General features: G+C 38.9%; 1 protein-coding gene across 2 annotated transcripts in view; it reads left to right on the plus strand.

The window, feature by feature from the left end:
• Window positions 1-8,262, plus strand: part of ltn1 (listerin E3 ubiquitin protein ligase 1) — a 29,343-nt gene extending 21,081 nt beyond the window's left edge. For both annotated transcript variants that reach the window (XM_061962499.1, XM_061962500.1), the window contains exons 25-32: window positions 1,902-2,139; window positions 2,220-2,297; window positions 2,375-2,561; window positions 4,456-4,621; window positions 4,702-4,922; window positions 7,150-7,344; window positions 7,434-7,601; window positions 7,777-8,262. In XM_061962499.1, the coding sequence (XP_061818483.1) occupies window positions 1,902-2,139; window positions 2,220-2,297; window positions 2,375-2,561; window positions 4,456-4,621; window positions 4,702-4,922; window positions 7,150-7,344; window positions 7,434-7,601; window positions 7,777-7,839 (1,316 nt within the window). In that variant the 3' untranslated portion in view covers window positions 7,840-8,262. The remainder of the gene's footprint in view (window positions 1-1,901; window positions 2,140-2,219; window positions 2,298-2,374; window positions 2,562-4,455; window positions 4,622-4,701; window positions 4,923-7,149; window positions 7,345-7,433; window positions 7,602-7,776) is intronic.
• The last annotated feature ends 9,272 nt before the right edge of the window (window positions 8,263-17,534 follow it).

Genomic DNA, 17,534 nt, shown 5'->3' on the forward strand with positions numbered 1-17,534 from the left:
CTAACAGGTTCTGTGACGCAGCTCTTAACTCAAAACACTTGTACCTCAAATCAACAACTACCATTGAAATTACCGTAATTGAAATCAATGGTCAGTTGGTGCTTAGCATCCTTCAAACAGCACAATTTTACCATGTAACATGCCTTTTGAAAAGAAAAACTAACTTGAAAAGACATATTGTATAAAAACAATACAATAGAATGTACCACTAACAATTACAGTAGTTTTATGAAGTAATGTAATTGAACACAGAGTGGACTTTTATGGTATCTCCCTCCTGCTTCTTCTCCGTCAAACACACCATCAGCAAATTCTCCATGGTTTCATGGATAAATGTCCAATGTTTAGATATTATTTTAACATTCTGCTTCAGTATGGTGCAGACAAGCAATGATATGCTCGAATTGCTTAACCAAATTGGAGACACACTCGGTCATGTTTTTTTATTAATTATTTCTTTAATTCAATGAACATCACCCACTTTTTCTCAGCACTGTCCTTCCATTCTTGGAGAAACAAAAGTGTTGACCGCAAGCTATAAGCTAATGCTAGCTGGTAAGATCTGATGTTTTGGTAGGATTTTACAGGGTTGAATGTGACATTTGCTATGCTAACTAATGGTGGGGATTCAATAATTGAATTGTAATTCAATATTTTGCTTCCAACTTAAAGCGTTAACTATTAGTTAAGAGACAGCTTTTATCTTAAAACAAGAAAAAAGTTTGGGCACTCTTAAATTGACTTATTGTAGTTTCCTACGTCTTATCCCTTTACATTATAGGGGTGCTGTTATGCAAAATCAACGTTTTTTACCAGATGATATCTGCTTATGTGTATTTGGGATGTGTATAAGTCCCGAAAATTTGAAATCACACAGTGCAGGTATTGCAGAGATATTTATAAAACAATTTTGTTCAAGTGTGACGTCAGGGGATTATCCATACAGTATGGTAGACATTTACCCAAACCTCCTTTTGTTACTCAGCCAATTTAAATGTATGTAAAACCGTCTGTGTTACAAAATCATGTCGACGATAAAACCCAATGAAGGAAAATGCTGGGTTTGTTTGTTTTAACCAGCACAGGTCACTACACAAACTTTTAGCCTAATCTGAAGTAAAACATGCTTTAATCTGTGAAGAATTGTGCTTCGAAGGTGTGCAAATATAAGCAGTACTTTAACCACAGACCTTCACAAAAAGATGGATTTTCCGAAAAAACTACTTTAAATGGCGGGCTCGGTGACTACTATTTATGGCAACGGAGGAGACAATGAAACGGTAAGTAGTAGCAGTAGGTTGGAAATGTGTGAATGATATGTTAGCAATGTTAGCTCGATTTGGTGTGTGGCTCACTTAGCCTTCTACTGGAAGACAATAGCATCACTGTCCTCCGATAAAATAAAGAATTATTTTTCTGACACCTGCTTTTATTTGGGTCAGTGTCTACTCCTCTGCCAGTGGACGAGTAAGTTATGTAATCCGTTATTACGTTTGCAAAATCGCTCGTAGTGTACAAGTGCTCGTAGTATACCTTGGCTTGTAGCTTTAAGCCTCTATTTGTTTACAGCTTCGAGCAGCGGAGTTATTTACATAAAGTAATAATGAAAATCCTTTTAATTGTCAATACTCTATACACATGTACACGTCCAACAACTAACGTCTAACAACTCAGCCTCTCAAAGGAACTGTTTTAAAAAGGGAGAAAAAAATGGCTTCAAAATAGGTCTCTAAAACAAAACTGTGCAAATGTTTCACCAAAGAACCACCATTAAATGTTATTTAGACCACAAGAAAGTGTTTTAAATCATGACCGTTGAAGGTATTATTGAATATCGTAACACCACATAGTGGAGCAAATCTAACACAATTGATTCAATACCTTCTTACGTCTGTGTTCAGAGGCCTTCAAAGAACCAGACGACCCTGTCTTTCCTCTGGCTGTGCTGCAGTCGCTTGGTGTGGCGCTGACCTACGTGCCCGTGCAGCAGCTGAACCAAAACAACCTGCCAGCTAAATTCGTTGCAGACCAGAAGACGAACCTCCCGCAGCCTCTTCAGACGCTCCTCAACACTTTCTGTCCTCTGCTGCTGTTCAAGGCCAGGCCTCTGCAAGTCACTGTCTACCACTTATTGGCCAAGTAAGTCAGTGTATAAACATCTTGTGTTGCGGAAAATGGATTTTAAAAGATATTGTGATTCTCCCATCTCCACAACATAGGGTCATGCCTCAGCTTCCTGAATGTGATGGCGAAGGAGACAGTAACAAGTCAGAAGATGAGGGAGATGAGACAAGCCTGTAAGTCAAAAGTTGTCACATCAAGTTTGCCGTCTAGGAAAAAACGCTGAGATGTTAGTTTTCTTCTTGTCCTTCAGCTCTCCTCCGGCCGCTCTGATGGCTATGTTGTCAACCTGCGAAGAGTTGTGCGACAGCATCCTGGCAGGACTTCAAGTAGGAGAGTTTGCGGTGGTGTCGCCTCACAGTGTGGAGTACTCCTGCATCCTGGGCTACCTGCTAGCTTGGAAACTGCTTCTCACCTTTTTTAAGTCCTCGCCGTCACACGTGAGTGATGTCAGCAAGGATTTTGTTTGTGGCCCCATTTCAGTCTTTAATATTCCTCATGTAACACACTAGTGGCGAGTGCTGACTGTAGCACTGACTCCATATGTGAGTATTGTAATACAGTCATTCCTCGCTTCGAAGTTTATGGCTTGTAACCATATTTGAAAGTTGTAAAGTTTTCTTATGCTTTAGCTATAAAAAATATTCTATTTATGATGAATAATTCCTACTTCCTACTTTACCACGGCCAGACGACCAGAAGTAGATTTGGACTATATGCATAAAAGACACAACCAACAAGAATGCAGTTCAAGTATGTTTATAATTAGATATTAAGTTTATATGAAAAAGTAAAAAATAGGTTGATAGGTCCAAAGGAAAAAGTGTTCGATATCTCTTACCACAGTGAATCCACTTTAAAACTGCTATGCATTCTTGACATTAATAAAAAAAACAACACAATAATTGGGCAAAAAAATATAAAAAACTAATGTTCTTTAGACCAGTGTTTTTCAACCACTGTGCCACGGCACACTAGTGTGCCTTGAGATACAGTCTGGTGTGCCGTGGGAGATAATGTAATTTCACTTATTTGGATTAAAAATATTTTTTGAAAACCAGTAATTATAATCTGCAAATTATGTGGCGTTGTTGTGTGTCGGTGGTGTCCAGAGCTCGGCAGCTTAACCGTGTAATGCTCTTCCATATCAGTAGGTGGCAGCCGGTAGCTAATTGCTTTGTAGATGTCGGAAACAGCGGGAGGCAGTGTGGAGGTAAAAAGGTATCTAATGCTTAAACCAAAAATAAAGAAAAGCTGAGTGCCCCTAAGAAAAGTCATTGAAGCTTAGGGAAGACTATGCAGAACGAAACTAAAACTGAACTGGCTACAAAGTAAACAAAAACAAAATGCTGGATGACAGCAAACACTTACTGTGGAGCAAAGACAGCATCCACAAAGTACATCGGAACATGACATGACAATCAACAATGTCCCCACAAAGAAGGATGAAAGTCACTTAAATAGTCTTGATTGCTAAAACAAAGTAGATGCGGGAAAATATCACTCAAAGGAAGACATGAAACTGCTACAGGATAATACCAAAAAAAGAGAAAATGCCACCAAAATAGGAGCGCAAGACAAGAACTAAAACACGACACACAGGAAAACAGCAAAAAACTCAAAATAAGTCACGGCGTGATGTGACAGGTGGTGACAGTACACCTACTTTGAGACAAGAGCTATAGTGATGCATGCTTGGTTATGGTTTAAATTCATATCCAACAATTGCGACGACGACTTTTTACTGTCAACTGAGTTTTGTTTTTGAAATGATTTCTGCTGGCGGTGTGCCTCCGCACTTTTTCAATGAAAAAAATGTGCCTCGGCTCTAAAAAGGTTGAAAAACACTGCTTTAGACATTATATCTTTGGGGAAAATGTTTGGCTACAATATAAACCTAAATAGGACGGTCGTTTTAGAAGTTCGGCATTAAATCTGACATGATGACAGCTTTTGCAGCAATGCTAAATTAGCAACTTTCTCTATGGGCTTTAGAATAAACACAAATGTGATACTGCTAAACCCAACTAAAACTATTACAAAGGACATGTTGACTCACTGCTGAATAGACGTTTAGCAGAAACAAAGTATAATTCTGCATGAGGTAATTCGGTCCATCAAAGTTCAACAGGCAAACACCTGCAGGGCACAACGACCACATTGATCATCAGTTACTGAAGTGACCGGTCGCCACAATCATGATTCCCCATACTGGTTGTGGCACTAAGCAACCGCGTAGAGTGTTTATGCCAGGGGCCGGCCCTGGATGTCAGTGATGATTTTGTCTGGTAAATAAGCTTTTATTTACTGTTGACTCTTCTGATTCACCTCCAGCTGCGTGCCCATTACGCCCAGTATCTCAAGAAAACCTGCTCCCTCAACAAGCTCCTCCTCCACCTCTTCAAATTGATGCCTGAGAACCCCATCTACTTGGGCCAAGCACCAGAACCGCGAGACTCCAAAACCTTCTTCACAGAGACTCTCACCCTGGCAGTTGACAGTAATAACAAAAAAACACAATAAATACCTCTGCGAGGCATCAGAAATAGTTAGCAATAACCCATCATTTCAACCCATCAGGAAGGGATAATATTGAGTGGGAGCTCCCCCACCTAGCGTGCAGTGTGTACTACAGCACGGTGCAGGACTTGCCCGCCATGGTGCGACTGTGGTGGAACAGTCAGGAAAAGCGTGTGAGCGGCGCTGTGGAGAAGTTTACCACCAAGTACGTGAGCCCGATTCTTTCAGCGGAGGAGATCTCGTCTGTCCACGGCAGCACACAAATGTTTGACAGCATGACGGTACGTTTGTGCTTATCTCACCTGTTAAATAATTACTGAGACAATCAGATAAAAACTGCTGCAGGATAAAGAAGAGTTGTGGTTTCGATTTTAAGGTTGTGGAAAGATATCTGTGATTCGTCAAAAGATGCTATCATATTTTTGTACATTTTCAACAAAAAAGCCATGTTTTGAGTCACATCATCAACAATGGAAATATTGATAAAATAATTACTGTACATATCCAACAATCTTTTATCAAGTCTGTTTTATGAAGTTTGAGGTGTGACTCGATATAGTTTGTTGTTGTTTTGTTTTTTTGTTATAGGCGAACTTTGACCATTGGTCTCTTTAAGGGGCATCCAAAGTCGGCTCAGGAGCCATTCTTAGTCTGCAGCGTTATTGCAAAATTAAAATACATTCATTATTAATGAGTAAAAATCTCATCCTATCAAAAAGTGTGATTGCAAAAAAGCATACATCTGGTAAGTTTTAAAAGAGCGAAAGGATTAGTTATCTTTTCAAGCCAAAAACACGTCTTTTGGTCATCATGTACAAACCCCGTTTCCATATGAGATGGGAAATTGTGTTGGATGTAAATATAAACGGAATACAATGATTTGCAAATCCTTTTCAACCCATATTCAATTGAATGCACTACAAAGACAAGATATTTGATGTTCAAACTCATAAACTTTATTTTTTTTTTGCAAATAATAATTAACTTAGAATTTCATGGCTGCAACACGTGCCAAAGTATTTGGGAATGGGCATGTTCACCATTGTGTTACATGGCCTTTCCTTTTAACAACACTCAGTAAACGTTTGGGAACTGAGCAGACACATTTTTTAAGCTTCTCAGGTGGAATTCTTTCCCATTCTTGCTTGATGTACAGATTAAGTTGTTCAACAGTCCGGGGGTCTCCGTTGTGGTATTTTAGGCTTCATAATGCACCACACATTTTCAATGGGAGACAGGTCTGGACTACAGGCAGGCCAGTCTAGTACCCGCACTCTTTTACTATGAAGCCACGTTGATGTAACACGCGGCTTGGCATTGTCTTGCTGAAATAAGCAGGGGCGTCCATGGTAACATTGCTTGGATGGCAACATATGTTGCTCCAAAACCTGTAGGTACCTTTCAGCATTAATGGCGCCTTCACAGATGTGTAAGTTACCCATATCTTGGGCACTAATACACCCCCATACCATCACAGATGCTGGCTTTTCAACTTTGCGCCTATAACAATACGGATGGTTCTTTTCCCCTTTGGTCCGGAGGACACGACGTCCACAGTTGCCAAAAACAATTTGAAATGTGGACTCGTCAGACCACAGAACACTTTTCCACTTTGTATCAGTCCATCTTAGATGAGCTAAGGCCCAGCGAAGCCCACAGCGTTTCTGGGTGTTGTTGATAAACGGTTTTCGCCTTGTAATTGGAAGGTCAATAACTTTTAACTGTCTTAAATAAGTAAACAAACATAAACATAAAATGGACTCTCAATCTTTGTATTCAATAAATATTGAACTTCAAGTGCAGGTTTTCTCAGTTGGAAATCTAAGTCGTTTGAATTGTTTTGTTGTTTTTTGCATGCCACCAAAACAAGTATTGTGGATGCCTGCCAAGAGGATTCACATTCCTTTGATTCTACTATTGAATAAACACACTCAGGTGCTGGGAGTGATGCGCACACAGAGTGAACCATCTTGCACCCTGATTGAAAGTGAGAGATAAAGAAAACAAACACAAACGGACGTGGAAATGTATCAATGGCTGCAAAGTTATGGTGTCTGAATACTCGCAAACTATGGCGACAAAGTACCTAGTTGGCATCACTTATCCTTCTGGCAGACCAGGGCCCTCATGTAACAAGATTTGTACGCACAAAAACCTGTCGTACGCCCCTTTTTACGGCAAAGTAGAGATGTATCAAGACTGACGTTGACGTGGAAATGTGCGGTAACTCAAGGCTTGCTCATTGATGCCGTACGCACATTTCTACAGGCTGTGGATACTTTAGCGACACACATAAGTGATGCTGGGTAACAGTTCACATAAAAAAGTGCCAACTTTTACTCCTCAGACTGAGCGAAGTGCTCATCAGAGACATGAACAATTCATGGCGGGCTGCTTTAAATAATGGAATACATGGGAAACCGTGTAATGTTGTGCTCGATAGGAGACTGATGGTTGATTATGTGGTTTTTACCCCAGGTAACAATCTGTATACTCCCCTCGCTTCAGGTAAAAGCCCGCTCTGCTGCCAGGGAGGTGATTGCCACCTACTCTGTGGACGATATTTTCATCGAGCTGGTGATTCAGCTGCCGCAGAGCTACCCTCTGGGCTCCATCGTGGTGGAAAGTGGTAGACGGGTGGGCGTCTCTGTGCAGCAGTGGAGGAACTGGATGCTGCAGCTCAGCACATACCTCACACATCAGGTACACACACACTCTCCTAACACATTCCACACATCCATGGTTTCTCAAGAGTCACTTTGAACGCATGTTTATTCATTCAATGTGTTCAGAACGGGAGCATAATGGAGGGCCTCGCGCTGTGGAAGAACAACGTCGACAAGCGTTTCGAGGGAATCGAGGACTGTATGATCTGCTTCTCGGTAATCCACGGCTCCAACTACTCGCTGCCCAAGAAGGCTTGTCGCACTTGCAAGAAGAAGTTCCACTCGGCATGCTTGGTAAGTTGTGTGTGTGCTGTGGTTGGGTGTTGGAGTTGAGGAAAACTCATTTTAGTTGCATGACATATATTTGTGTTTAAACAGAAGGTGTATTGATGTTTGAGTACACACGGCACACATTTTGTATCCTGTTTTAATAATATTGTTGCTTCTATTGTTTCTATCCTCTCTCCAGTACAAATGGTTCACATCCAGCAACAAGTCCACTTGTCCACTGTGCAGGGAGACCTTCTTTTAATGCACAGCCTTTATTTATTCTGTTCATTTTTATTAGCTGATCATCTTGGGAATGGGAGTTCCTCTGAGACCAAAAAGGTTTGTATGTCATATTTTATTTTAGTTTGAAGGTGGTAAGAACCAGGAACCAAACTGATCAGGTGCTTTATTAGATTTAAAACTAACCATTGAAATGAATCATTTTACACCCTGAAAGTGGGGTTCACCATGCAGTGTCTAATCACGGTTATATAAAGATATTTTCCTAATATTTAGGAGTGTGAAGACATAAATGTGAAACATGCCGGTCCAAGACTCCGTCTTTAAAGATGATTTTCATTTCATATCGTAAATATCCAGCCCGAATGATGTTGTGACTTGCTATTATGTCTGACTGCAACTGTACCTCATGCATAAGGGAGAATAAATTGCAATTGGACGGATATTTATTGAGTCATTCTTTTATTCCACATTTTTAATGTGCAGGACGACGACGCGTCCAAAGGTGTTAAAAAAGAAGCGGAAATAATGTACCACTACATAGAGCCGACGTATCAATCATGTCAATGTCAATGTCATGTCAATGCATTAACATGTACTCATTACTTTGTATTACTGTACTTTTTAATAATTTAAGATACATCAATAAAACAAATATTACATTTCACTGTTAACAGCATAAATCCTACTTATGCTTATGTTTTGCTTATAAATTCCACATTAATAAATTCTAATATTTCGGGGTGCTCCCAAAAAAAAAACGATTCACATCTAAATTCAAAAGATTCTAAATTTATTTATAATTTTTAAGAATCGATTTTATTATTTTTTCTTTTTTGTAATTAAAACAAATATATAAAAAAGTTTTTTTAGACCTTTGCTGCACTGCGTGTACGTCGTAACCTTTCATCTGTTTTGCATAATATTTCCATCCCTACTATTATTATTACTATTATACATGTATTACATCAAAGTGTTAAGTTACAAAAACACCAGTAAGATACTTAGATATTAAATTCAACCCCAGAATATATATATATTTTTTACAATTCTGTAATAATTTCCAGAATTTTTAAAAATAATATCATGATCAATCCACAGACAATCATTTTTGTTGTTGTTGCTATATTTAATCACGTTTTCCAAGGAGCATGACCTTTCTTCACTGATTGGCTGGGAGATATCACATGGTTCCACTGCGCCTATTTCATGTCAACCTTTAATACGCAGTTTTGAATTATTTATTTATGTATTATATATGGATTGCATCACAGCAAATCTGAAGATATTAATTATGACACATCCAGCATGATCAATAACTGAGTTGCTCTCCTTTTGCACCACTATTGATTGTGTGTGTGCGTGTGTGCGTGTATAGATGTGCGCGCGTGTGTGTGTGTGTGTGTGTGTGTGTGTGTACGACCACCCACCTTTTGTGGTGACATTTTGGCAAGAAAAGTGCTAGAATGAGCGCTTTTCACTCAATTAGACTGTGTGTGTGTGTATTTGTAATTCATTATGACGCTCCAAATTTTATCAATACACACACCCACCACCCATCATCATCCGCCCTTGACCTTTTTAATAGCCATTGATCTGTTTGGCCGCCATAAATATTTATACGCTCTCTTTTTCTCCACACACATACACAAAACACACACTTCAGAGAGAAGCTCAAATCGTACTGCTCATTATCTGCTTGATGATGATTAAGCGGCACAGCAAATGTTTATGAACTACATACAGTACAGTCTTTTGCGGTGTCACCACCAGGTGGCAGTATGAGCACAATGCTGTGCGCAATGAGTGCATTTTGCTGGTGCAATCATAGTCAGCTTGAGATGCAAAAAGGGGCGGACAAGCTTCTTGTATTGTTTCCTGTTATTTTTAGACCGAGTTATTCTCATGGAAAATAACACGGAAAGTTAGATTCTATGTCTACCGAAAGAAAAAAACAAAAAAAAAAGCCTGGCTGTAGTTGACACTAACAATAGGGAACTAGTTTGGATCAGCAGCAAAAGAAAAACCCACCTCCTTCATACTGTATGCCTTTAAAAAAAAATACCTGTATACAATGTCAAAGCTATGACAAAAGATGTAACAAAATATTCACCTTTATCCAGATTTGCACCAAGAAACCTGATTTAATAATACAGTTAAGTTAGCAATATAATTATGTGATTTCTCCCTACCAATCAGCATAAAAAAAGCCAAATATAATAAAAAAATAATGGAACACAATAAAAAGTATGTAGATATGTTTATGCTGCTGACTTGGATCTTCAATGAGTGGAATCAGCCAATGTATTAACGGTACATGTTTCAATATATTTATGGTGAGTGCTATATAACAATAACAATATCAACACAATATGTCAACTGGTTCATAATTGTCTTTTATTTCATACAATTGTTTGATCAAAACAAAGTCAATACGACACCATACCTAAACATAAGTGAAAAGGCACTATCTACTACTCATTTAAATACTTTGGTAATTGTCCAAGGAATTATTTCCTGTATTTATAAATAAAAAAAATACAGACTTTTTGAAGCGATTAGCATGTCTGCTCCTGGCTTGTTCTTACTGCGTGAACACGTTGAGCCATGTCCCCCAGTGATAATGCTACTTAAGATTCTAAATAATGTAGTTTATTTGCCACAATGGAGGTGATTATATTAATTCAAGCTGGTAACCGCCTATTTCAGTCGAGTGACCAAAAATAAATAAAACATCAGTCAAAGGTGGTTAAGGAATTAATCTACATTTTTCACAAAAATTGTCTCTTTTCAATTTATGAATGTACAACTGTTTGTTTATGTAAAACTGTTTGTTTATTTTGTTGACCACTGACTGAAGAAATAATAAACTAAACTATATATATATCCATCCATTTTCTACCGCTTATTCCCTTCGGGGTCGCGGGGGGTGCTGGAGCCTATCTCAGCTACAATCGGGCGGAAGGCGGGGTACACCCTGGACAAGTCGCCACCTCATCGCAGGGCCAACACAGATAGACAGACAACATTCACACTCACATTTACACACTAGGGCCAATTTAGTGTTGCCAATCAACCTATCCCCAGGTGCATGTCTTTTGGAGGTGGGAGGAAGCCGGGGTACCCGGAGAGAACCCACGCAGTCACGGGGAGAACATGCAAACTCCACACAGAAAGTTTGCATGTACATATATGTATGTATATATATATATGTATGTGTGTGCGTGCGTATGTGTATTTAAACCTTTTTATATCTTCTATATTGATCTGAATCCTGCCTCTGTGTGTCCAGTCTCCCTCACCTTTTTGATCTCTTACTGAGAGCCTCTTCACTCGTGTTATTTTATGTATAATATTACACACTGTGCACAATCAATAGGTGAATATGGATGTAATCCTGGGAATTTATCTCCTCCATTTAACCCAAGCAACATTCCTCCAGACCCCCAAAAAGCAATATGTTTAACAGTATATAAATTGTTACAGCTACATCAGCACTGTTACTCAACTGCACAATCAATGTTATTAACATGTGTTGTGTGCATATAAGAGGGCTGGTACGTAATGATTATTGAGTTTGCAGCTTCAATTTGAATCTACTATTACGACTGCTTAAAGGCCCTTTATGGCTTTTCCTGTATACCGGCAAACCGTGGGCGCTCTTTTCGCTCTAGTAGGTTGATTTAACTCTGGAGAACCCTTAAAAATAAAGTTGCACTTTTTAGCCTGAAGTCCCAACATGGCTAGTATAATATTAACCATAATAACATTGTTTTACAGTATATGAAAAAAATAAATAAAAATGCAATATTTTCCAAAAAATGAGTTCTTGCAGCCTTGACTAAGTCAATGATTGATACCAACATTTATTTTAATGCATAATTCTTGGAGTTAATTCAAAAGAAACATTGCACTTTTTACCCCTAGGTCTTAAAAAGGGACCAATAATAAAAGTAATTTATTGTTGAAAATTATTTTCCGCAAACTTGGAATTTTTAATTATAAATCAATTATTTTTAATAGCTAGAGCACTACAATCAGTTTTAAACATTATATAACTAGACATGAAATAACACCCTTTACTCACCATTATACGCTTTCAATCCAATACAGTAAATCTGCCTAAGGCTGAGCCAATCAGTGTCCACACTGAGGTGGGGCGGTATAGCTCGGTTGGTAGAGTGGCCGTGCCAGCAACTTGGGGGTTCCAGGTTCGATCCCCGCTTCCGCCATCCTAGTCACTGCCGTTGTGTCCTTGGGCAAGACACTTTACCCACCTGCTCCCAGTGCCACCCACACTGTTTTAAATGTAACTTAGATATTGGGGTTCACTATGTAAAAGCGCTTTGAGTCACCAGAGAAAAATGCTATATAAATATAATTCACTTCACACTACTGAACAGTTTACTCTAATTGGTTGAGGCTTCTCCAGTGTCCAGTACAACTGTAGTGTTGATTTTGTGTGTTAAATGACATGTTTTAGTCTGGACCTTTGGTGTGTTTACTTGTTTGTGGTGTACAGCCCTTTGTTTTTCAATGGTGGTTGTTTTTAAAGGGCTTTATAAATAAAGTTTGAGTTCATTTAGCCGTTTTTATGCTTCAAAATGCTTCATGTAGGCTTTAACAAAAAAAAACAAAAAAAGCGGTTTGGTGATGCCGCAGTATTTAAAGTGTGATCTGTCGAGGGACAAACAAGAAGTTATTGCCGCCATGACTTGGTCAAAAATAGATTTTTATTCTTTGAATTTATTTAAACAAAATTTTACCATAAAAGTCTGATTGACAGTATCATTTTTTGTGTCCCACTTTTGAATCAGACAAAATATGTGGTTATTATAGAGTCAGATTGCTTGGATGGCAACATATGTTGCTTCAAAACCTGTATGTACCTTTCAGCATTAATGGTGCCTTCACAGATGTGTAAGTTACCCATGTCTTGGGCACTAATACACCCCCATACCATCACAGATGCTGGCTTTTCAACTTTGCGCCTAGAACAATTTGGATGGTTCTTTTCCTCTTTTTTTCCGGAGGACACGATGTCCACACTAGTTTCCAAAAGCAATTTGAAATGTGGACTCGTCAGACCACAGAACACTTTTCCACTTTGCATCAGTCCATCTTCGATGAGCTCAGGCACAGCGACGCCGGCGGCGTTTTTGGGTGTTGTTGATAAATGGCTTTCGCTTTGCATAGTAGAGTTTTAATGTGCACTTACAGATTTAGCAACATACTGTAGTTACTGACAGTGGTTTTCTGAAGTGTTCCTGAGCCCATGTGGTGATATCCATTACACACTGATGTCGCTTTTTGATGCAGTACCGCCTGAGGGATCGCATTGCCGCTTACGTGGAGCGATTTCTCCAGATTCTCTGAACCTTTTGATGATATTACGGACCGTAGATGGTGAAATCCCTAAATTCCTTGCAATATCTCGTTGAGAAATGTTGTTCTTAAACAATTTGCTCACGCATTTGTTCACAAAGTGGTGACCCTCGCCCCATCCTTGTTTGTGAATGACTGATCATTTCATGCAAGCTGCTTTTATAGCCAATCATGGCACCCACCTGTTCCCAATTAGCCTATTTACCTGTGGGATGTTCCAAATAAGTGTTTGATGAGCATTCCTCAACTTTCTCAGTCTTTTTTACCACTTGTGCCAGCTTTTTTGAAACTTGTTGCAGGCATCAAATTCCAAATGAGCTAATATTTGCAAAAAATAAAGTTTTCCAGTTCCTTGATCACCCCCTGAGAGGTGAGGGTAGCAGTGAGCAGCAGTGGGTGCCGCGCCCGGGAATCATTTTTGGTGATTTAACCCCCAATTCCAACCCTTGATGCAGCGTGTCAAGCAGGGGGGCAATGGGTCCCATTTTTATAGTCTTTGGTATGACTCGGCCGGGGTTTGAACTCACGACCTACCGATCTCAGGGCGGACACTCTAACCACTATCTTGTCTTTGCAGTCTATTCAATTGAATATAATTTGAAAATGATTTGCAAATCATCGTATTCTGTTTTTATTTACGATTTACACAACGTGCCGACTTCACTGGTTTTGGGTTTTGTACATTCTACGTATTTTTGGCTTAAATTAAGCATTTTGCAAGCAGAACAATGGCTGAATAAACAAAAAATATCAACACTACAGTAGTATTGGCCACTGCAGGAGGCCGAACCAATCACAATACGCTGTTCAGTATCGTGGCCACTGATTGGCTCAGCCTCATGCAGCATTACTATATTAGATTAAAGCAGTGTGTGGGTGTTATTCCATGTCTCGAGGGCTCTCATAATGTTAAAAATTTAAATTTAAAGGTTCGTAAGCAATTTTTAATGTAATTATTTGAGATATAATTAATAATTCTTGCTTTGCGGAAATTAATTTACCAAATTAACAGCAATGAAACGCTTAACTGTATGCAAATATGGTGTTCCATAAACCTGGCAATAATGATTGGCTTTGTGAATGGTTCAATTGGCCTTAATACTGACTGATGTATTAAGAATAGAATGTAGACTTTAGGTCCCCTAAGGAATACAAAGACAATTTACAGTTGTTGTTTTTAGCTTGAAGTGTGTATTTGTGCTGTGGATTGTGAGTAAATCGTATTTATTTACATGCCAGTCACTACAATAGTTTATAGTCTGGCAGCAGGCTAATAACTCTTAAAAAGAACTTCTGCGCTGTCGTGGGAGTGTGTAGTCCACACGGAGATAAGAGCAGACGAGCGCTGTAAAAAGAATCAGAGCATGACCGAATCCATTTAGATGCAACCAGGACAAACATTCCTGAATATTTTAGGTTGCGTGCTTTTATGCATCTCCTCTGAGCTTGTTTGACAATGTTACCTCCTGCACAGTGCTGAGGTAACTCTCACTATTCTTCCTCATATCTGCTCATTATTTATTATTGTTCACTCAATTTATGGTTTATGCATGCTGAGGAATAGACTTTGTTTCCTTCGCCCCTTGAGCAGAATTAGATTTAAGGTCTGAAGTCGATGGTTTTGAAGGTTTTGCGATACATGCGGCTGTAAAGTCACGGGAATTGTAATATAATATGCAGAAAAGGCTATGTTGGGGAAATTCTCAGACAAGTCACGAAATTGTGAGCTGCTTTACTTATTAATCAGACAAAACACACATTTATTTAGCATTGGGATTCACTGTAAAGTGTGTGTTGTATAGCATTGTCTGTGTATGCAATGGACCACTTCCATCAGTGCACTTCAGTATGTATACTATGTACACTGTTTTCACAATCTGGTGCTTTCACAAAAAAAAAAAAAAAAATACTGTCGAGTTAATGCTGTACATCGGGCACCTCGATGGACAGCTAAGGGTCATAGGGAGCTTGAAAGAACATGTAGAATATTTAGCAACAGTTGTGTTTTTTTCTAAATCTAGTGTGTGTGTTCTTAATTAATATATGACTGAACTTGAGGGGAGCCCTATAAGTAAAAAAAAAAAAATATATATATATATATATATACAAAACCAGTGAAGTTGGCACGTTGTGTAAGTCGTAAATAAAAACAGAATACTGTCATGTCTGTGTCATCATGTTTTGTTTTAGTCATGTTTTGTTTAGTTATTGGACTCTTTAGTTTCTGGCTTTTCACTCCCTTGTCTTGTTTCCATGATTACCCATTAGTTTCACCTGTTCCACGTTTGGACTCATTGTGCACTCTTGTTTGTCACCATAGCAACCCATTAGTTTTCACCTGTCACGTCACGCACCTGTTTCACGTTTTGAGTCACGCGCCTGTTTTCGTTAATCATGTCTGTAGTATTTAAGTTCATTGTTTTCAGTTTGTCTGTCCGGTGACATCCCATATTTATGCTCTGCACATTTCTGACACTTTTTTCATGTCCATCGTTCACGCTGCTCCTTTTGTCCATGCCAAGTAAGTTTTGTTTATTAATGCCACAGTTAGTGTTTTTTTGTTGTTCATAGTTTCTGCCTTTGTGCAAGTATTTGTTTTCATAGCCAAGTTGTTTCTCCGCCACTGTGCGCGCTTTTCGTTTGTATTTTTTTTGATAAAATTAAATAAATATGTTCTCACATTCCCGTCTCGCCCGAGCCAACTTTCCGTTGCCTTCTAGAAAAACTAAACCCCAGGACCAAGTCATGACAAATACAATGATTTGCAAATCCATCTCAACCTATATTCAATTGAATAGACTGCAAAGACAAGATATTTAACATTCGAACTGGTAAACGTTGTTATTTTTTGCAAATATTAGCTCATTTGGAATTTGATGCCTGCAACATGTTTCAAAAAAGCTGGCACGAGTGGCAAAAAAAGACGGAGAAAGTTGAGGAATGCTCATCAAACACTTATTTGGAACATCCCACAGGTGAACAGGCTAATTGGGAACAGGTGGGTGCCATGATTGGGTATAAAAGCAGCTTCCATGAAATGCTCAGTCATTCACAAACAAGGATGGGGCGAGGGTCACCACTTTGTGAACAAATGCCTGAGCAAATTGTCAAACAGTTTAAAAACAACATTTCTTAACGAGCTATTGCAAGGAATTTAGGTATTTTCACCATCTACGGTCCGTAATATCATCAAAAGGTTCAGAGAATTTGCAGACATTACTGCACGTGAGCGATGATATTACGCAGCTCCGATGCCTCAGGCGGTACTGCATCAAAAAAGCGACATCAGTGGGTAAAGGATATCACCAAATGTGCTCAGGAACACTTCAGAAAACCACTGTCAGTAACTACAGTTGGTCGCTGCATCTGTAAGTGCAAGTTAAAATTGTACTATGTAAAGCGAAAGCCATTTATCAACAACACCCAGAAACGCCGCCCGAGCTCATCAAAGATGGACTGATGCAAAGTGGAAAAGTGTTCTGTGGTCTGACGAGTCCACATTTCAAATTGTTTTTGGAAACTGTGGACGTCCTGTCCTACGAAACAAAGAGGAAAAAATTGGTCTCCTCAGTTCCCAAACGTTTACTGAGTGTTGTTAAAAGGAAAGGCCATGTAACACAGTGGTAAAAATGCCCCTGTGCCAACTTTTTTGCAGTGTGTCACTGCCATTAAATTCTAAGTTAATGATTATTTGCAAAAAAAAATTATATTCAATTGAATGTAAGTTGAAAAGGATTTGCAAATCATTGTATTCTGTATTTAGTTACAATTTACACTACGTGCCAACTTCACTGGTTTTAGGTTTTTGTATATATACATATAAAATGTTTTGAAAAGTTTAACCAAAACAAACATGCACTTGTTAAGTTAGCACAGTCGTATTTCTTTATTTGTTGATTTCAGATACCAGACGGATATCAAACATTCAGACAGACGTACAAATAACAGACGGGAGTAGCCTATAAAGATCTGACTGAAGAGAATAAAGCCATACGGTTATTTTTCTACAGTGTCCTGGCCTCGCTCTTTGATGGGACTGTCTGTGTGCATAAGGTGTTCCATCAAGTCCCCCTCAACAACATCTTACACTCCTGTCTCTTCACAACAATGGCGGTTATTTAGGGTGGCTCTAGCTTTAGTCTAGCATTGTCAAAACGTGTGAGTCCAATATGTGGATACTGCCGAGATACACTGCATTTTGCTGTAATTCTCACTGTGAATGCACTCAAACTGTTAAAGTATGCAATCTAGCAACTAACTAATTATGTGTCTCCATACAAAGTGTGAGGCCAGTCCCCTAAGCTAATGATTATCACCACCTCCACGGCGATT

Source organism: Nerophis lumbriciformis, linkage group LG09 (genome assembly GCF_033978685.3).
Source record: "Nerophis lumbriciformis linkage group LG09, RoL_Nlum_v2.1, whole genome shotgun sequence".
Lineage (NCBI taxonomy): Eukaryota > Metazoa > Chordata > Actinopteri > Syngnathiformes > Syngnathidae > Nerophis > Nerophis lumbriciformis.